The 22,029-nt window shown below is 39.3% G+C and overlaps 1 protein-coding gene across 1 annotated transcript in view; it reads left to right on the plus strand.

The window, feature by feature from the left end:
• The window catches only part of Atxn10 (ataxin 10), a 134,612-nt gene that overhangs the window by 33,653 nt on the left and 78,930 nt on the right, over nucleotides 1-22,029 (plus strand). Inside the window, exons 4-7 of the mRNA XM_036209030.1 lie at nucleotides 5,057-5,153; nucleotides 7,651-7,809; nucleotides 14,262-14,342; nucleotides 19,414-19,579. Coding sequence (XP_036064923.1) covers nucleotides 5,057-5,153; nucleotides 7,651-7,809; nucleotides 14,262-14,342; nucleotides 19,414-19,579 — 503 coding nt within the window. The remainder of the gene's footprint in view (nucleotides 1-5,056; nucleotides 5,154-7,650; nucleotides 7,810-14,261; nucleotides 14,343-19,413; nucleotides 19,580-22,029) is intronic.

Here is a 22,029-nt window from a genome sequence, read left to right on the forward strand (position 1 = left end):
TATTTTCAGGCAATAATTACAGTGGTCTGACAAATATATTATGGTCATCAAATTTTATGTAAACACAAGTATGAGTTATTTTAATTGAGCTATTGATGTTGTTTTTGGCATATATTCTTTCCTAATCTGTAAAAATAATGCTGGCATTTTTTAGGGGCTTTGCACTATTCTTAGTGTTTACATAAAGATCAGTTGATAAGCTGTTTGGGAAAGTAAACTGTTATTCTCGATTGTGCCTAGGCCATTGCAAAGCCTTTTCCTTCCCAGAATCGTTTGGATTTTCAGAGGTTTTTGCTGCTTTTTTTCCCCCTGAGGAACTGTTGTTCTGCTTGGCTGTCAGTCCAGAGTATACCTTTCACCTTTTGGCGTGTTAAATTTGAGTGTTAATATTCTGAAGTATTTACTAAAACTGTTAGTATCTTACTTTTATATTATGAACAGTCAATAAGCATTTATAATAGACTTTTTAAACACTCAGAAAAGTAGACAGAAGAAAGTATAATTCTGTGAGAAGGTTGTGAGAAGCACTTGAATTTCAGTATTGGGGTACTTGGTGTATCATTTTCTTTTTCTTCTTCTTTTTTTCCCCCAGAGCTGAGGACCGAACCCAGGGCCTTGTGCTTGCTAGGCAAGCGCTCTAACACTGAGCTAAATCTCCAACTCCTCATTTTCTTCTAATACTTTTAAGAATTGCATGTTTGAGCCTTGGCTACAGTTTTGCAAGAAGCTGTCAGGCTCCTGGGTTCTTATAGCCCAACCTCTTCCTCTGCTCCTTCAGTTCTAGGAGTGTACCTGGTTCCTGCAGCTCAACCTGTGTGCTGCCTCAGTGTTGCGTCTCTTTGAATTCCTTATATTACATTTTCTTGTTTAAAATCACTGGCTTGCTTTTTATTTACTGTTCTCTAAGGCTCCTACTTGATGCCACTTGTCCGTACTGGTCTCGCTTCCCTCCCTTTGTCCCCTCCATCCACTCACCCTGCTAGTAAGGGTACAAGAGGAGACAGCAGTCTCTACATAAGTTGAATAGGAATGATTTTTGTGTGTGTGTGTGCATTTGCATGTGAGCTAGATTTTTGCTGGGCGGCCCAAACTGATGTTGAACTTATTCTTTTGCCTCTATGTTCTTTGTGCTGTGGTTCCAGGCCTATGCCCCCATACCCAGTTGGGTAGTAAGATTGAATGTAAAGAGTTGCTGTCATAAAGGTTTAAATTAATGGCATTGATTGGTAAGAAGTAAGGAGAATGAGGAATTCAGGAATTGTGGGGCCTCCATGACCTCATCTCCAGGCTGGGACCCTTGGGGAGATTGCACTCATGGCTCATTGGCTCATTGTAGAGCAAGTGCTGAGAGGTAGTGTTGATGAGCATGATGAAAGTCCACCTTGGGTGTAAGGGGATTGTTGCCATGAAGCTTGCTAAGGAAGTGTTTAGTAGAACTATCAGTATCTCTTAAAGTTAGAGCTATCTGGAAAAAGGTTGGTACCTTTATATTATAAACAGTCAATAAGCATTTATTATAGACTGATTTCTAAAACCTTAGAAAAGTAGACAGAAGGAAATAATGTAATTCTGTAAACAGGCTACGAGGAGCACTTGAGCTTTAATTTTTCTTCTTTTTTTAATATTTGTATCTGTTGGTATACACATGAGTTTTGTGTTCAGTTTCTTTCTTTCTTAGTTTTTTTTTTTTCCCCCTCCTCTTTTTTGGTTTTTCGAGACAGGGTTTCTCTGTGTAGTTTTGGTGCCTGTCCTGGATCTTGCTCTGTAGACCAGGCTGGCCTCGAACTCACAGAGATCCGCCTGGCTCTGCCTACTGAGGGCTGGGATTAAAGGCGTGCACCACCACCACCCGGCCATGTTCAGTTTCTTTAAGGTATATCAAGTCAGTTTTTGGGTTCTGGCTGCTAGCACTACTGATGCCATGCTTTGTGGGAGTTGGACCTGGAGAAATTGTTCCTAGAGCAAAGCAGAGGAGGATGTCCTCCAGTAGAAGTGAATCATGGTGACAATGCTGGCAGCCAGAAGTGTCTTGAGGGTCCAACACCTTTATTTTCACAGAGCAGACACTGAAGTTTTGTTTGGAGCTGGGAGGCAAAATCAAGAACTGGTGCTATCTACTTAAGGCTGTTTTGACTGTGTCCTATTGCTAATAGCTCATGGACTCTTGGACCTTTGGCACCTACACCCTTACCACGTGCTGTTGTTTTCTGACTGTAAGTTGTGCCAGTCTAGTGGGTGTGGAGGAAGCCTCTCCTACTTTTCTCATCAAGTACTTTTTGATCCCTGCCTACCTGTTTTGGAGCTTACCAATTTTTTTTCATAAAACTTTTTTGCCTATTTTTCTGTTGGTTTATCTGTCTTTTAAAAATGGTTTATAGCCAAGTGTTGTGGCACATGGCCTTTAATCCCAGCACTCAGAAGGCAGAGGCAGGTATATCTCTATGAGTTTGAGTCTAACCTGGTCTGCATAATAAATTCCAGGACAGCCAGAGCTACAGAGTGAGACCCTGTCTCAAAAAAAAAAAAAAAAAAAAAAAAAAAAGGCTTATAAGAGCTCTTTGAATATATGGTAGTTGTATATTTTATCTTCCTATTCTATGGCACTATTTCTGTTTTCCATGGTATCTTCTGAGAAAAAGTTACTAGTTTTAACATTTTGTACTATCTTTTCCTATGGACTTAAAAGCTCTCCAGTGTTTTGAAAACTTTTTGATTTGGGTGCTTCATGTTCAGGTCAAGGGTTGGGATGGAACTTTCTGTCTTGTGTGAGGAAGTCAACACTGTCAGGTTTTCTGTGCTGGCACCCAGGCACCCCACTGCAGATTCTAGACCATTGTTTATCAGTGATATGCTGCTGATAGCTCTGCCATTAATCATTTGGTCAAGTCTGTGTTTGTTCCACTACTCTGTTTATTCCTGTCCTGGTTCCACCCTGATGTACCTCATTAACTGAACTAGCTGGTAGTCTGCAAACACAGATCCACTTTTCAATTTTCACCAGGGTTGTAGCTATTAACAGCCCTTTGTATCTTCATAGAAATTTTAGAATGCTTTTATTACGTTTCCTACAAACATGTATGTCCTCCAGGATGTAGAATGACACATACATGTATATGTGTGTGGACTCTCCTGCTTGGATCTGGACTGCCAACTACATTTAACCTTTAGATAGAAACGCAGTCACATGACTGGACCTGCCTTAGTTCCACTTAACACCTCTGTCTTGTTTTGTGGTTTCCTCCTTGGTAGTGTGCTCACTGCTGTTATTTGTATCTTGACACTTACGAACATTTTCTTTTTAGATTTGTTTATGTGTATAATGGTTTTGCCTGATGTATGTGTGTGTACCCTGTGGAAGGTAGAAGAGAATGTCCAAGCCCATGGAACTAGAGTCACAGTTGACTGTGAGCTGCCACATGGTGCTGGGAACTCTGGCTTCTCTGCAGGAGCAGCCATGCTCATAAGTGCCCATCTCTCCATCCCCGTATCTTGGTACTTTTATAAATGGTGTTCTTGTCCTGTTCTCATGCCATCCCCTCTTACTGGAGACTGAGACCTGAGCCCACAGTCTTGTAGATGTTAGGCAAGTGTATTCTGCTTGTATCCTTTATCCCAGTGTCCTTCTCCTTGGTTGTTTCCTGCATGTAGAACTATAGATTTTTTTTTTTTTAAATAATTGACTTTGGTGAAATAACTTTTGTAAGCTCTTTTTTATTATTAAAAGTTATTATTAAAAATAACTTTATTATTAAAAAACCTTACAAATAAATAAGCTTTCTCAAGAGTGCAGATAACTTACACATTTAAAATAATATACATACATTAACATTTCATTGATACTGTGGGTTGTGATAGTTTGATTTGTTCCTTTTTAGCCCTTGGGTCTTTTGTCTTGCTGGCAGTGGTACTTTTGTACTCTGGTAATTATAAATGGTGACTGCAAATGCCTTGGACATCTTTGAAAGGTAATGTTTGTCACCATGCCTGGCCATTAATTCTAATGTGTGCTATAGACTTTTTACTTATACCTAGTTTTAGGTTGAGGACGATCCTGAATGGAGATACTTGGTAGTTTGTAAACTCCGTATCAGTTGTATGAGCATCACTTTAATTTATGTTTTGATGCCTTTGTTAATGTATCATTGTGACTTTTGTGTGTTTCATTATAAGAAATTGACAAGCTGCTTTCCAAGGTGACTGGACCAGGTTCCATTCTTGCCTGCAGCACATGAGTCTGTGGCATTTGATGCTGTCACTTGGCTGAACTTCGGGCTTACATTCTAAATGTCAGTTAGGCTTTTATTAAATCTTACTCAGATATTTGAGATATATTGGTATTTTTTGTCTACTTCTAGAATTTGTTGAGAAAAGATATCTTAAAACTATTCAACTTGGGCGGTTATTTAACATGTTTCCAGCAATGTCTTTTGCATTAATGCTTATTATATCTAATTTTGAGTGGTATCTCTCCTTTTTTGGCTGATATTTGATCTGTCTGTCTCCTTTTAGCTTTCTTTAACTTGCAGTATTTCTATAACCTTATGTTCTAGGTATGTTTGTTTTAAAAAACTTATAGTATTTTAAAAATTCATTGTAAGTATAGCTGTGTTTTGTTTTGAGACAATTTTATTGGACTGGTCTTGGCATGTCTTCTGTTAGCATGATCCTCCTGTTTCAGCATCTGGAGTGCCTTGATTACAAACATGTGCAGACATACCTAATTTGTAATGATCTTTTAATTGGCGCATGTAGTCCAATGATATTTCATGTAATTATATTTGAGCTTATAGTCTTTAAGAAGTTAATTTTACAGTGTTGTTTTGATGAGGCATATTAATGTCATGCTCAGAATTTCACTGTGCAATCAGATTCTTAGATAACCAATTTCTCTCTTTCTCTCTCCAGCCCCCTCCTCTCCTCTCTTTCCCTCCCTCCCTCTTTTCCTTTCTCTTTCTCACTCTCCTATTTTATAACATGGGAAATATTCCTTACTAAGATGTATTTATTCATTGTGTTGAATCTGTTATCTTCAGTTTTTATTTTTCTATATTTCTAGCTTTTCGTTGTGGCCTACAGTTTTTAGGCAACATTGCCTCACGGAATGAAGATTCCCAGTCCATTGTTTGGGTCCATGCTTTCCCAGAACTCTTTATGTGAGTATAATGTTAAGATTTTGTTGTTGTTTTGTTTTGTTTTTTTGGTTATAACTTCATTTATATGAAGTTCACAAACAGGAAAAACAAGATTGTAGTGTAGTTATAGAATTCAGGATAGTCCATATTCTTTGTGGCTGTTAGCATGCAGGTAGTATTAGCTGGGAGAGTATGAAGGAGACTCCTGGACCCTGCCAGTGCTCTGTACCTTGGTTTGTGTGATGGTTCCATGGTACACATATCTGATACTCATTGAGCTTTGTACCAAAATGTGTGTAGCACTTGGGAACATGTCAGCTTTTTTTGGTTTTTCGAGACTTTCTCTGTGTAGCTTTGAGCCTTTCCTGGATCTCGCTCGGTAGCCCAGGCTGGCCTCGAACTCAAAAAGATCTGCCTGCCTCTGCCTCCCGAGTGCTGGGATTAAAGGCATGCGCCACCACCGCCTGGCATGCCAGTTTATTTTATTTTTATTTTTATTTTTTTTGGAGCTGAGGATCGAACCCTAGGCCTTGTGCTTGCTAGGCAAATGCTCTACCACCGAGCTAAATCCCCAGCCCCACCCGTTTATTTTTAAGAAATAAAAGTCATGGGGAAAGTAGTAACTTCATTAGAGACCCTGAAATTTATACAGGGGAAAACATGAACAGAAAACATTAAAGTGTGGGCAATGAGTTAACCCTTTTTTTTTTTTCCAGTGTTGTGTATATGCATGGCCCAATACTGTTCTTGGTAGAAAATGGAGAATTCTAAGATTTGGATAATATGTGTTTATCATTGTGAGGTGACTTTCACTGTGAGAAGTGGGGATAGCTATTCTGTTGTTCAATCTGAGAAATGTTATAATCTGTCACTATGAGAAGAAGATAATTCAGTTTCCTTTGTCAGGGTCAAGAGATGAGCACTGAGCTTGTTTTACTATGAGATGTGATTGACTAGTCTGGCTGCTGTAAGAAGTCTATAACTAGTCTGGTTATTTATATTGGATCTTGAATTGGTTCATGTTTTGCATTACTTTAAAACACTAGCTCTATGAACTCGTAAGTGGTTGAGCATCACGCTAAAATGTAAGTTGGTGACAGAAGTGGATGGGCAATAGAAAGACACGTGTGAAGGTTGTGGAAGCCAAGCTTCTAGTTTGGGCAGCGTGGGCAGTGTGGGCAGTGTGGGCCGCAGAAGAGCAGCTAGTGCTGAAGTGTTTAAGTTGGGCACGATTATCTCTGTTCTTCCAGGCAGGTCCTGTAGATAAACGGACCGACCCTGCTTGGACAGGAGCGGTTCCTGTAGATTGTCAGAAGTAAAGGGTATGGCGCAGTGTGAAGCCAAGTGCTGCTGTGTAAGGTCGGAGCTGCTTCTCTGGCTGTGCTTGTTCTCTGAGCTTGTCTATTAGTTATGGTTATTAGATGAACTCTTACTCAATTCTAGCTCAGAGTACATTTCTCAAATGCCTGAAGTGTGTGTGTATAGATATATATCTATTATTTTTACATTTAATAATAATTGGTTGTAGATGGAAGGAAAGAATGAAACTCAAGCTACACAAATACACATTAATTATTTATAAGTTTTTGTTTTAACGCTTTCTATTTATTGTTCATGCATGTGTGTTTGTGCTGTAGCAATTATGTGGAAGCCAGAGACAACTTGCAGGAGTCAGTTCTCTCTTTTTCACTTTTACATGGGTTCTGGAGACTGAACCCAGGTCACTAGGTTTGGTGGCAAGCACCCTTACTGACTGAGCAATCTCATTGGCCCGTATAACTTTTTTTTTTGTTTCCCCCCTCAAGACAAGGTCTCACTTTGTAGCTCTGGCTGCCTGGCCTAGAACTTGCTATGTTGACTAGGCTAGGCCTTGTAATTCACAAGCAATCCTGCCTCTGCCTCTTGAGTACTGCCATTAATAGCATGTATCACCATGCCTGGGATGTGAAGTTTAAGTGGGGGGGGTAATCAAATTTTAGGATGAGCCATGACATAACTGACAATAAATGGCCTCATTAAGTTCTTGTAGCTGATAGGATTTAGGAGAGATCATTTTAATTTTTTTCTCTATTTAAATGTTACTTTCTTTTCAGTTCTGAGTCTTAAGTCAAATGCACCTTTTTATTGCCTTTTTTGAGATTTATTTTTATTTGTAATTATATGTGTGCATACATGTCTGTATGTGGGTAGTGTGTATGAGTAAAGTTGCCCTTGGAGCCAGAGTTATAAGCAGTTGTGAGCCTCAGGGAGTAGGTGCTAGGAACCAAACTTGGGTCCTTTGCACGAACTGTTTGTGCTTTGAGTCACTGAACCATCTCTCCAGTCCCATTTTATTGTAGCTTACTGTTATAGTTACTGTTTTTATACTCAAGGATATGCTTTGTTTCACAGCATTGTAAATCTTTATTATATTCTAAGAATACCACTATATTTGCTAAGGATTACTAGTATTTATGTTACAATCATATTTTCCTGTGTTGATGATTGGACTAAGAGTCTTCATTTCTTTGTTTGTCAGGTCTTGCTTAAATCATCCAGACAAAAAGATTGTTGCCTACTGTTCCATGATTTTGTTCACATCTCTTAATCCTGAAAGAATGAAAGACCTGGAAGAAAACCTCAATATTGCAATTAATGTCATAGAAGCTCACCAGAAGCATCCAGAGTCAGAATGGCCGTAAGTATCTTGCTGGAAATGTGATTGTTTGAGGCCATCCTAAAAGATCATTTTCCTTAGAGAGGTTTTAGTAATATAACAGGGTTTGCTCTGTTCTCTAGGCTGGCCTTGAAGTTTTGATCTCCTGCCTCAGACTCTCAGTAGCTGAGATTGTTACTTCCACATCTGGCTTATTCTAGCTACTAATTTAATAATTTATTTACTTTGTGGTGCAGATGAGTTGAGTTCATGTAGACAAGTGCTCTCCCACTGAATTACAATTTCAACCCCTTCGTAGAAGTTTTAAGAGAAAACTCAAGGTATGGTAGTTGTTTTGAGGTAGTGAAAAAGGTAAAGCCTGAGCTTGGCCTTGAATAGGAGATTCTTTAAGGTAGTAAGGAGGGGAAGGTCAGTTTTGGTGTGTGAATGAACATAGTACATTTGGAGACTGCTGTGACCTTAGCAAGTGGTTCATTAAAGATCAGAAGTTGGTATGTGTCTGATGGGCATTGTGTAAATGAGACACTGTTGCTCTTCATATCACATTGTCTCTGTAAACAGAATGTTTGGTTTCTCTCTGGTTGCTTTTAAGATTTGCATTACTTGGTTTTTTGGGGTTTCTTTGTTTTTTTTTTTTTTGTTTGTTTTTTTTTTTTTTTTTTTTTTTTTTTTTTTTGCTATTCTTTTTGGGATCCCTTCAACTTCTTATTTTTTGGGGGGAAGGGATGGGTTCAAGACAGGTTTTCTCTGTGTAACCCTGGCTTTCTTGGAACTAACTCAGTAGACCAGGCTGGTCTCGAACTCACAGAGATCCAACTGCCTTTGCCTCCTGAGTGCTGGGATTAAAGGCCTGTGCCACCTTTACCTGGCCCCTTCAAACTTCCTGAGTCTGTGGGTGTGCTGCTTGTGTCAGCTTGATAGGAACATAGACATACTTGGAAACAGGGACTCTCAACAAAAGGATTGCCCCTATGGGCCTGTCTGCGGGTGTTTTGTTGATTGCTATTGAGGAAGAAAAGGGCCTAGTCCACTGATGATGACGGAGCTATTCCTAGGCAGGTGGGCCTACATTTTATAAGAAAGGTAGTTGAGTAAGCCAACAATCAGTGTTCCTCCATGGTCTCTGCTCCAGTTGTGGAGCTACTGCCTGGAGCTACCTTCTTCCTCTGAATTGCTTTTGGTTTGTATTCTATCACAGCAACAGAAAGCAAACAAGGGTAGTAGATGTATGTCTTTCTTCAGTTTTCAGAAATATCTGCTGGAGTACTTTTTTCAATCCTGTGTCCTTTGACCTGTCTTTTAGGACTCAATATTAGAAATACATAGGTCAAGGTGTTGGGTAATTTTTCCAGACTAGTCAACCTTGCCTGGTGTCCTCAGGATGTGTCACCTTGCTTGAATTTCCTTCTGGGATGTGGGGCTCACCAATTAGACAAGGCTGGCTGGCTAGCAAGCCCCAGAGGATCTGCCTTGTTCTTGCCTTTCCAGCGCTGAGATTACAAGCACACCATACACCTTTCATTATTTATTTTTCACATGCCTTGTCGTGGATGCCAGGGCTTAAACTCAGTTAAACTGGGGTTGCAAATACTTTAGTAACTGAACGATCTCCAGCCAGTTTTTCTAAACTCTGAGGATATAAATGCTGATGTTTTATTGTTCACAGGTCTGAACCTCTAGTCAGTTTTTTTTTTCTTTTAATTCTTAAACCAGTTTAATTTCTCTTTTAATGCCAGTAGTACATGGTGTTGATAAACATAAATTTTAAAATCTGAAAATATGTGAGACTTCTTAGGTTCTTTATCAAGATTTATGTGTTTGCTAGGGAGAGGAGGCTACTTTAGGTTGCTAGCATTTCTATGTTAATATTAGGACCATCATTTTAGTTTTAAAAACAGATTTTTTTTTATGAATCTGTAGTTTGTTTGTTTTTTTTACAGAATGTATTATTGGGTTGGAGGTAAGGGGATAGGTAACTGCCATGGTACATTTATGGAGGTCAGAGGACAGTGTTGTGGATTGAGTTTCTCTTTCTGCATTTATGTAGGTTCCAGGGATTGAACTCAGGTTGTCAGGCGTGCTCAGGAAGAGCTTTTACGTGCCAAGCCTCCTCACTGACCCTTCTGTTTGACTACCTTGTTCCCTTTTTGGTATAACCTTTGTTGGAGCATTCCTGCTCCTTAGTTTATGTGTTGTCTTTTTGTTACTTCTAAGGATGGAAAGGCAGTTAGATTGTTGACATGGGGTCTAAGCATTTACATCTATCAATTTCCTTATGAGAACTGTTTTTGTAGTCTGTGAATCTTGTTGTATTATGCTTTCCGTTTCATTCATTTCAAGTTACATTTTAATTATCTTACAATTTCTTCTTGTATCCATTGGTTATTTAGGAGTTTGGTTTTCATATATTTGTATATTTCCTAAATTTTGTCTTGTTATTGATTTTTAATTTTATTAAATTAAACACTCTTTGTATAATTTCATTCTTTTTAAAATTCTTGAGGCTGTTTATGGCCCACTATATCATCATCATGGAGAATGTTCTGTGTGCACTTGAGTGTGCTTTGCTAGGTTTGCTAGTCTTCCAGCAATCCGTTTTCTTTCTTTTGAAGCAGAGTTTTATCTTGTATCCCTAGCTGCTCTTGAACTCATAATTCCTATGCCTCAGCTTCTCAGGTGCTGAGGTCCCAGGTGTGCCTCCAAGCCCGCCTCCTTTCAGTTCTTTCAGGTCTTGCGTATTTGCTTTCAGGCTCTGTTAAGTAAATATGCGTCGTGTCTGTGTTTATAGTTGTTACCAAATCATACAGTGTCTGTGTGTACAGCTATTCCCTCATCGTGTAATGTTTGTATTTACAATTAGTACATTACCTCTTAACAATTTGACCTGGTTTACTTTTGTCTTTTATATTTTATTTTTTGTTTTTTACATTTTAGTAGTCTTTTCATATTAATATAAGTATGTTTGTGGATTTATTCCTCACTATAGGCAGTGTGGTCAGGACCCAGGTGGCCTTCTGGTAGTGAGTCTTGGGTGAAATATAAACCTTTTCAGTTTGAGCCTCTTAAATGAAATATGTTGAAGTTTTATCTAAGTTTAAAATTATTTACTTTTCTGGAAATCATTTGTATTTGATACCATATGCACATAAACAGCTGCTGTTACATGAAAATCTTACATGTTTAACTTGGAAAACACCCCTTAAGTATATACATGTAGCGTTTGCAGTCATTGAGGTAAGTCCTCAGAATCAGCTTATTTCGAGCCAGCTGGTAGCAGAGTTCTGTTTTATTTGGTAGGTACTACTTGATAGGCAGCCAGGGTCTGTATCTTATCAGCTTGGTAAAGAACCAAGCTCATAATGGGCAGATACAGAATGTACCTGAGAGTACCTCAGAAGCTGTCAGCGCTCACCGTATGGAGTTCATACAGGAGGACGGGGAGGTAGTCCTCAGCTGATAACTTCTGCTGCTCATGGGCTGCATTTGGCTGCGAACTGGCCAGAGACCTCCAGAAATTGTTTTACTGTTCAGTATGAACTGGTTCCTGAAAATTGGAGAAGACCTCCTTTCTGCCCTCTTTCCCTTGGTTGGACATGAAGATGGCTGATAAAGAGCACCCAACTACATGAGAATTTATTATCTTCTCATTTTTTTCTTTATTCTTAGAAAGGGAAAGATGAAAGACTCTAATAATAGCTCCAGATCTTTCTGTTTGGATATACTGGAGTAACACGAAAGTGTAGATGAGAAAGTCTTTGGCATTGCATTTGGTTTGAGTGGTTGGATAATGTCTTTTTCTATACTTCAAAAAGTTCTTTTTCATAAACTTTATTATAAAAATTTTGCAAATAAAAACCATCACAGTGGAGCCCAAGCCACACTCTGCAGGTCTCCCCTTCAGGACTGATCATCCCTGCCAGCCACTGTAAGATTTGATAACTGAGAGAGCCATGGTCTTCTCACTGACAAAGACTGTCTACTTGACCAAACATTAGTCAGGCCCATTAGACCCATCTGTGCTTCCTTGTAAAATCCAGTTTTAGCAAAAGCCCTGTTCAGTCCGTTTAGCAAGAATCACTGACCTCAGCGGGCTTGGTGGTGCACACCTTTAATCCTAGCACTCAGGAGGCAGAGGCAAGTGGATGTCTGAATTTGAGGTCAGCCTGGGCTACAAAGTGTGTTCCAGGACAGCCAGAGAAATCCTGTCTTGAAAAACCAAACCGCCCCCCCCCCAAAAAAAAACCCCATATATATCTCAATGAACTTCTTTACATTTAGAATAGCCATAAGCCGTGGAGCTTCACATTGGATTTTTACACGTTTACCTTTGGATATAGTTTTATCCACTTAACCTTCCGCACCAAACTAAAAATATCCATGACAGAATTAGAACTAGAAAAACACTTAGCTTTTTTACAAAACATCTTTTTATAACTCATGTCCATCACCTATATTCACTCCTTCTTTGCCCCCTAATATTTATTCTTTCTTGTTGTCTTTTCTATGTGTTGTACTATATATTCATATGTGTACTTGTTTACATATGTGTTTTTGTTTAGATTCTGCATCTGAGGGAGAATGTGGTTTTTTTTTTCCTTTTCTTAGATTGTGTGACCTAGAGTAATATGATACATTATAAGTCCATCCATTTTCCTGAAGTTTTTTTATTACATCTTTCTTTGGAGTTCAGTAGTATTTGTGTGAGTGTATGTGTGTGTTTAATATTCATTATCCATTTATCAGTGGACAGTTAGGTTGACTCCAGTTCTTGGCTATAGCAGCAGTAAACGTGGAAGTGCAGATATCTCTATGGCAGGGTTGGAGTGTGCTGGCTATATGTCAGGAGTAAAACAGCTGGGTCGCCTGGTAGTTGTGGCTCTTTCTCTGCTGTTTGAGGGGTATTTGGGGAAGTAAAACTTGTTTTCTAGTTTCTGGTACTGTACTTACAATATTGTGGTTTTTGAGTAGGGGTGTCCAGGGAGGATAGTCTTGCTGTGTTGTCTGGGCTGGCCTTGAACTTGGCAGTCTCTGCATAATCCACCCTTGTTCTAGATCATAGGCGCACACTACCATGTTTGATTGAATATTGTTTTTAACAAATGTTCTCATGAGAGAAGTTTGATTTCCAAACAGCCAAATTATGTTTGAATGGGCTTTAGGATTCCAGTTTTATTGTCAGTCTAGCTTGGAATGCATGACTTTCTCTTACTCCATTTGATAAACTGCCTAAATTAATGTGAATACTATTGACATTTGTATTATTTTCATTATTTTAGACATATTTAAATCTGAGTAGTTTCAATTTTAAAGATCTGTAGAAAAATAGAATACTTGTTTAGATTTTTCTTTCAGAGCTAGTGGTGTGGGGGCCACAGGGCTTTGTGTAGGTAGTAGCCTTTGAGCTACATTTCTAGTGCTGGGAATATTCAGAGGGCAGTGTGGTGGTCATTGGTGTGTGTCACTGATTATCACACTCAGTGATATTTGAGAGAGTGAAGAAATGTGTATTAGTGTATTACCACTTTACAGTCAGCCTTTATCACTATAACAGTGTTTATAACATCACACTCCTTAGTTCTTAAGTCTTACTATACTTCCTGTTAGATACAACTAACAGTGCTATCCAGTCTTCTTAGACCTCACAGAGGTACTTTGAAGAAATATGCTGATAATCTTTGCCTCAGGCTTCCATAGTCACCTCTCTAGTCCAGATGAGCATAGTGCTTGACAACGTGGATGTTTTCTTGGTAACTTGAGTCCTCTTAAAGAGTGGAAAATCAAGCCAGGATTCATCACTGCATTGTTGGCATATCTTTAAATAACAATATGACATGTCCATTTTCCTGCCTTGTCTTACAGCACTAAGCTTCTGACTAAAACTGTGTGTTATGTTTCCTGTCTAGATTTGAAACTGTAGCTAAATTTCATGTTTCTGTTCCTAGTGAAAAGCCAAAGTAGACATGCTTTTCTATTTGAACCAATTGAATTATTTTCATAAAATTTCACATGGAAAATTAGAGAAAATACTATTTCTAGCATCACCACCCCACCTTGTTACTGCTAAAAAAACAATTCATGAACCTCCTAAAACAGGGAAGATCACAGTAAAGTTAGGGCTTTAGAGATGGCTCAGGGGTAAGAGTACTTGTTGCTCTTACAGAGGACCCAGATGCAATCCCCAGCACCCATGTGGTGGCTCACCACAGTCTGTAGCTCCAATTCCAGAGGATGCATCTGTTTTCTGGTTTCTGTGGTTAGGCATCCATGTGATGCACATACATACTACGTACATATGTACACACAAACAGACAAAATGACCATATGTATAAAAATAATATTTTAAAAAGATTATAGTAAAAAATTTCAATAAAATGAAAGGTTTTTCTTTTGTGTAAGATGTGTCTATAAAGTAGGTAAGGACATGTATGTTTTATTGTATGTAATAACCAAATTTTCCTTCCTTTTCCCTGAAGGTTCTTGATTATTACAGACCATTTTCTGAAAAGCCCGGAGTTGGTGGAAGCCATGTATTCTAAACTCAGCAACCAGGAAAGGTAACCCCCAAACCAGTGTGATTTTGACTCTAGCATTCCATAGAGTGTCTTGTAGCCTGGACTGAAAGCTGTGTGATTTGTCATTGGCAAAGGCCTCCAAGTACATCTGTCTGTGAGGTGCTAGTTTTACATTGCTTGCTTAACATCACAACCTAGCCACAACAGGCAGTGATTTTTATAGGGTCACTGAATTCAGTTTGATGCCATTATTTAGTAAAAGCATGCTAAAGAAATAGAAATAAAACTTTTAAGAACAAAATTTCATAGTGACAGTTAATTGAAGTATGCATTATATACTTGTATATTTAGAATGTATTTATTTGTTCATATAACTAGTTTGATTATTTCAAATATATTTTTCTGGTTTTCTGGTAGATAATTCATATAAACTAGCGTACCTTTATTAGAGAGGAAGAACATTTACAAGGCCCATTCACACTCAACCTAGTAGATAGTAAGGGTAATCCAAGTAGTATGCTTCTTAACACTGAATTCAGGCGGTAGATGAAATTCTGTGTACACATGCAAGCCTTCAAACACCCATAGCACAGAGGACAAGGACACACAGGTCATGTCCCTTTAAAGAAGAGAGCAGGCAGGTTTTGTGGATGTGCTGCATTCCTCTTGGGTTGAGTGTTCCATAGTCAGTGTGTCTGACATTGATGGCACACAAAGCATGGTTTAGACATCTTGATCAGTTATTGCCTGCTAGCTCCAGAAATGAATGAATAGTGATCAAGTCTGCACACTGACTTACTTAGGTTTTAGTGGAGGTGTGTCTGGTAGTTTTTATCTTGAGTGGCAGTATGGCTCCAGCCACAGTGCCAGCTATCATAAGCTTTGTTGTTCAAAACAGACCAATCAAAAGTATTCTGTCCCAGGATTTGTACTTGTGTTTTTCATGCCCTTAGAATTGCACACGTGAACATGGATATAATTTATCTATACTAACACATATTTTCAATATATACAACCATGTAGTCTTAAAATGTGACCTAAATGTAGGAAGTTATACTGCTTTCTACAGATGAAAAAACTACAAACATTTTTATTCCCAAATAGGGATAAAAGCAAATTCTTGTTACTTGAATCACCCAGTAAGTGATTTCTGACTGCCTGTGGCAGTGTTTGGATGTGTTTACGAAATAGTAACAATTTCATTTTGGTTGAAAAAAAAGGAGAGAGAGCAGTGGGTCAGAGCATTGGGCAGGAAGGACAAGATTGGGCTTTGTTTTGGTAACTGAAGTTTTTGTTGCAACCAATACGTTTTTATGATTTATCTTTATGGTCCTAGGGGGTCAAACCCAGAGTCTCATGTATGGTTTGGCAAATGCTCTACCACATCGTTACACCAGATAGCCCCAACAGTCATCTACTAACTGTCTGATGACTACACCAGAGTTGACCTGTTTGTGGATTGTGTTGCATTGGTGAGAGGGAGATGTAGTATGAACTGCTCTGAGGCTCATGCTGTGAATCCGAGAGAAGGACTTAGTAGTCAGAATCCCTCTCTCTGTACCCACAGAGCTGTGGAATCCAAGTCCTGGAGTCTCAGAGTGACTTGGGAGTGAGCCCTTTACGGTGACAGACTCCAGCCATTGAATGAAGGGTTGTTGTGTATATTGTTGTTGGTGTCCATGCTAATAATGTGGAGAGATCCATGCTGGGGAGGAGGGCTGTGAGGGTCTTGGGTTCTGGATGAAGTGGAAGCGTGGTGCCCTTTGCCTCTTTCTGAAGAAGATAGGGTGTATTCTTTGTTCAGAAGTTTTCTTTGGCAGATTAGTAGGACTACAAGTAAGAGTTTTTCTCAGCAGGTTTATGTGACAAGTAAATTTTTCTCCTGTGCATGGAGAATCCTTGGGAGAACCAAGGAGACAGTGTGTTACTCAGAATGTTCTCAAATTCTGTGAGTCAGATGAGGAACCACACTTGAGAGCAACAGAGGGACATAGAAGACTCCTTTGAGATGTCTGACTGTGTCCCCTGTCCCCTGAATTAGAATATCTGGTTGGCTGTCCACATTTTAAAATATGTTTGTGGGTCAGTGACTAAGACAAGTACTGTGCTAAGTATCTGCTGGTGGCTCCTGGGGCATGATGGTGAACAGTGAGCACACTCCCTGCCTAGTGTGGTATAGGCAATAACTGTGTGTGTGAAAGTGCTCTCTTCATGTGTGCATTCTTGTAATTGTTAGAGTTTTGACTCTTTTACTTAGGAGCTGGCAGTCTTTTGGGAGCAGATTATTTGTGAGGGAAATTTGAATACACATGTAATCAGTTTGTTTGGTATGATTCACTAATAATGAGAGCCAGTATTATGCACTTTCTGGTCCCCATTCTTGCTGAGCCCGTGTAATTGTTAGCAGGTTGAAAAGGCTGCAGAGGCAGTGTGTACAGTGCTCAGGTTCTAATGTGGGCATGTGGCACAGGAACAAAGGGCAGCTGCTATTTGGGTGGCTCACTCATTTAACCTTTTTAGAGCCCTGTTTCATCTATGCAAAGGGATAGTAATAGTCACTTGATGGAATTACTATAACTACCTAAAGTAATATAGTTATAAAGATGATGTATTAAAGTCTTAAGTGTTTGCATAGTTAGTAGTCAGCAAATGTGAGGGGAATGTCCCTGTGTTACTATATTGTCTAAGCTGGTCTCAGACTGCGTTGGCCTCCCAAAAGCTGGCTTTAGAGACTTAAGATTGCAAAGTATGTGCCACCATGCTCAACTATGAATTGCTGTTTTTGCTTATGGCTTCTACCATTAGTACTGTGTTACAGCCTTAGCTCCCTCCTCTTTTGGAAGCTGTGGGTTTTCTCAATGTATCTCTGGAAAGTAGTGGTTAAACACTGAAAATACAAAGACAAATAAATGCTTGATGGAGGAAAGATTTGTTCTGGCTCACAGTTTTAGAGGTTTGAGTCTAGCTTCTGGGCCATTGTGAGGTACTGTACCATGATTGGGAGCATGTGGGGGAACAAAGTGGCTCACTTCCTGATGGGCTGGAGGAAGGGATGGGGGACCATGTATAACCTTCAAAGGCATACCTTCACTTACCTACTCCCTCCAGGTAGGCCCACCTCCTGAAATTCTCCCATCTCCTAAAATAGTACCATCTAGGGACTAAGATTGTGGCGGAATGGTGTTTGTGCAAGTGTGTGAGAGCATGTGTGTGCACATGGAGGCTAAGGGATGATGTTGAGAGTCTTCTGTTATTTTCCAGCTTCTTTCAATTCACTCATTCATTCATTCATTCATTCATTCATTCATTCATAGGTAGGGTCTTTCACCTAGCACGAAGTTCATGGTTTTTGACTAGGCTGGCTAGCCATCAGGCTTCCAAGATCTGTTTGTCTCTGCCCCTTAACATTGGGGCTGTAGGCATACAAGGCTGTGGCTAGGTTTACATAGGTGTTAGGAATTAAAGCTTAGCTTCTCTTGCTTTCATAGCATGTGCTCTTATATGCATTAAACTGCAGTGCCAGTACTATATGTTACTATGTGAATTGTGGGGATGTTCCATATTCAAACTGTAGTCCCACCACTGACCTCAGATCCTCAGTCACTGTGACTTGGGCATTGTTGTGTTTTCCAGGTTAGGCATCTGAGACTCTGTAGTGCAATGCTTACTGAGGTTGCAGAGATAGCTGCTACTCCAGCCTGCTGACTCTGTTTTCTGTAACTTACCAAGGTACAGATGAAGTTTGTCAACAGCAGTTATTGCCTCTACTTGGTTAGCTTGCTGCTGTTCTGGGTTAATACAAGTTTTGGCCTTTGTAGCATATAGCATTCAACAAATCACACTTTTGGAGAAATTCAAATCTAAATTGAAAATTTACTGGAGATGCCAGTCTTTGACTATGAATTACAGATATTGTATTTCTTGCTCTAGAATGCTCATAAAGCACTCTTTCCCCCTCTTACCCTCATTCTTGGTCCTTATCAAAACCTACTCATGGTTGCATATATGTGACTTGAACAACTATAGCCCATGTCACTTTAAATGTAACTAAATAGGTATTTTTTTTTTTTGCTATAAAAAACTTCCCTAAGTCTTTTGCATGTCCATTACATAAAAAATGCAGAAATCATAATTTTGAGAGAGAGAAAGTATGTACCTGTTTGGTTACTAGTGAATTAGAAATGGTCATGTCAGCTAGTGACTTAGACAAAATCATTTACGTGTGTGTGCACACAGGCGTGTGCATGTATGATGTTTGTATATGGGAGAGTGGGTGCCTGATGGATTACAGATGTTTGTTATTACTTTTAGATTGACATCTTTAATGTAAAACTAATGATAGTACTTGTTCTGTGGAAATTTGTAAGGATTAAATCAGCTAATATGTGTAACGTGCGTAGACTGGTGTTAAGTAGTGAATAAATGTTAGCTACTTTACTTTTGCTACTATTATTGTGAATGTATTTGTAAAACTTAAATTTGCAACCTTTCTGAAATGTTTAATTATTTTAACATTTAACAGTTACGGATCTAAAAAGTGTATTGGACAGTTTTTGTTGCTAGTAAGTCACATAGAAGAAACTAAACATTTTTTCAAAAACAGGTAATTGATAATTAGCTTTATTAATAAAAGTTTTTCTGAGCTAGATATTAAAATAAAGTTAAAACATTTTAAAATGGGGCTGGAGAGATGGCTCAGTGGTTAAGAACACTTGACTGCTCTTTCAGAGGACCCAGGTTCAATTCCTAGCACCCACATGGCAGCTCACAACTGTCTGTAACTCCAGTTTCAGGGGAGCTGATACCCATGGCAAACCACCAATGAACATTTTAAAAAAAAAGAAAAGAAAAAAAGCCAGTGGTGGTGGCACATGCTTTTAATCCCAGCACTTGGGAGGCAGAGGCAGGTGGATCTCTGTGAGTTCAAAACTAGCCTGGTCTACAGAGTGAGTTCCAGGACAACCAGGACTGTTACACAGAGAAACTCTTTCTCAATTTTTTTTTTTTTTTTTTTTTTTAATGAAAGTAACTCTTAAAATGTCCTCTGGAAGTCATTCTTGGTATCACACAGTATAGATGTTACATACTCATGCAGAACTCTTTTGTTTTACAGGGTTACACTGTTAGACATTATGATAGCCAAGCTAGTGGGTGACGAGCAACTGACAAAGGATGACATTTCTATATTTTTGCGCCATGCCGAGTTGATTGCAAACTCATTTGTGGATCAGTGTAGGAATGTGCTAAAGTTGACCTCGGAGCCTAACACCGAAGATCAGGTAAGAAGATGGATCTCATAGGCCTGGAGGAGGAGAACAGACTGGTTTTCCAGTTCAGTCAAGTCCTCTATGAGGTTTCTTTCTTAAAAGGTTCTAAAGATTTGTTCTTATTTATGTGTGTGTTTTGTGTGAATGTGTGCCACATATGTGTGGTTGCCTGTGGAAGCCAAAAGAAGGTGACAGATCCCCTGGAGCTAGAATTACAGGTGATTGTAGGCTGCCTTATGTGAGTGATGGGAACTGAACTTGGGTTCTCTGGGATAGCTCTTCATTGATGACCCACCTCTCTAACCCTTCTTGGAAGGTGTAAGTATACTCCCTGAGTGAGAGGTGGTTTTACTAGAGAACTTAGAAATACAGATAAGGGGTTGGGGATTTAGCTCAGTGGTAAAGTGCTTGGGCCCTGGGTTCGGTCCTCAGCTTAAAAAAAAAAAAAAAAAATGTTATCGTGAAGAAATACAGATAAGGGGAAACCATGCCCTTGTTTTTTCCAGTACAATTTAGTGGTTTGAAAAGTAATTCTGGTTGGTACTTTTAGCTAAGCATAGATCCACAGATGTGGGTTAAAGACACATAGATGGATTTTATGCCATTCACTTGTCAGTCCCACTTGACAGAAGTGTGGCCATGGTCATAGTACTATAAACATAGTGGGCACTTAACACATATTCTGAATGAGCATGGTCATCCCTGTAGTTAGACATGGAGATTGTTCCTACGTCTACTCATTGTAAACAGCGCTGTGTTTACACTCTGTACATGTCCATACTCTCTTGCAAAGGACCTGAGTTAGGTTCCCAACACCCACCTGGCAATTCAAAACCATCTATCTGTAACTCCAGTTCTAGGAGATTTAATACCTTCTTTTGGCCTCTAAGGGCACCAGGCATACATGTGGTATACATATAGGCTGGTGAAATCCTCATACATATAAAACAAAAATAGATCTTTTAAAATAAAATAAAATCTTAAAACAACCTTTTTTTTCTTTTTTAAAAAATGGTTTTTATTTTTTATTTTTTTAAGATTTATTTATTATATACAGTATTCTGTCTGCATGTGTCTCTGCAGGCCAGAAGAGGGCACCAGATCTCATTATAGGTGGTTGTGAGCCACCATGTGGTTGCTGGGACTTGAACTCAGGACCTTTGGAAGAGCAGTAGGTTCTCTTAACCACTGAGCTATCTCTCCAGCCCCCTAAAACACCAACCTTTTAATAAAGGTTTCTGAGCTGTTGTTTAAAAAGTATTTCTCCTACTCAGGGTAGGCACTTCCTAACCTCACCCTTTCTGGTTAACCATCTTACATTCTCCTTTACTAAAGGCTACTGAAGCTAGTTGGCAGTAATTCTATCCCTACCTTTTTGCTGGATAAACCTCTGCTTGTACCTATTTCTTTGCCCTTCTCTCTGAATTAAGTCAGAATTCTTCTCTTTGGAACTGTTCAGTAGCAAAATAAAAGCACTTCTGGAACAGCAGGAAAGACAGTCCCAAAGTAGCATGTGAGCAGGTGAAATAAGCTAGACCAGGATGCCATTTCTGTGAGATTCAGTAGTAGGTTAGACTCGTGGATAATGACAGAGAACAGGTCATGTTAGCTGGGGCTTAAGTCAGGGCTGAGAGTAATTCCACAGGGACACAAGGGAACTTTTTGAAATGTTATTCATAGCTGCGTACTTTGACAAACTCTGTTTTGTACACTTAAAGGTGTGTATTGTGTATAAAGTATATCTCGATGAAGTAGATTTTAAATATATTTTTAAAAAATAGATCATTTGTGTCCTGGTAAGACTGATCAAGATAGGATTGATGCTAGAATGCTGTTGGCAGTAGCTTGAGACAAGGTGGGAGAACTTGGACTCCAGAATGGACACCCAAACAGCATGAAAAGGTATGCAGAGAAGCAGAAAATAGATCCTAGTGGACCCTGGAGAGTGAGTGATCATGGGAAATTCTTGAGTTCTGGTATAATTGAAGTCGTATTTGTGATGTTTGGCTGTGAGAGCACACTGCCCTGTTTGTGCTTGGGTTCAAGGCCCCTTGGTGGTTGCCTTTCCTTGCCCTACATGTCCACAGCAGTTCTCTTCTTGGGAGAGAAAGGAAGAAGTCTCAGCATTGGTTTGCCTTTCTGGAGATAGTTGCTTTTGTTCCCAGCAGGGGGAGCAGTGAGGTGTGCTTTAAAAAGCAGTGGCATCAGTCCATGAGCTGGGGTCCCAGACTGAACACAAAGGTTGACGCATGAGCACTAGCCTTTATCTCTCTAGGCTTCCTGACTGAGGACCAGCTGCTTCATTCATGTTCTTGCTGCTCCAGCTGCTTTTGTCAACACTTTGCAGGTCATGACAGAGCAAAACCCTCAAGTGTGGGTCACAATATACCTCTCCTTTCTTGAGAACTTTTGCTAGGTGTTTTGTCCCAGACATGAGAAAAGCAACAGATATACATACATAC

Source organism: Onychomys torridus, chromosome 16 (genome assembly GCF_903995425.1).
Source record: "Onychomys torridus chromosome 16, mOncTor1.1, whole genome shotgun sequence".
Taxonomy (NCBI): domain Eukaryota; kingdom Metazoa; phylum Chordata; class Mammalia; order Rodentia; family Cricetidae; genus Onychomys; species Onychomys torridus.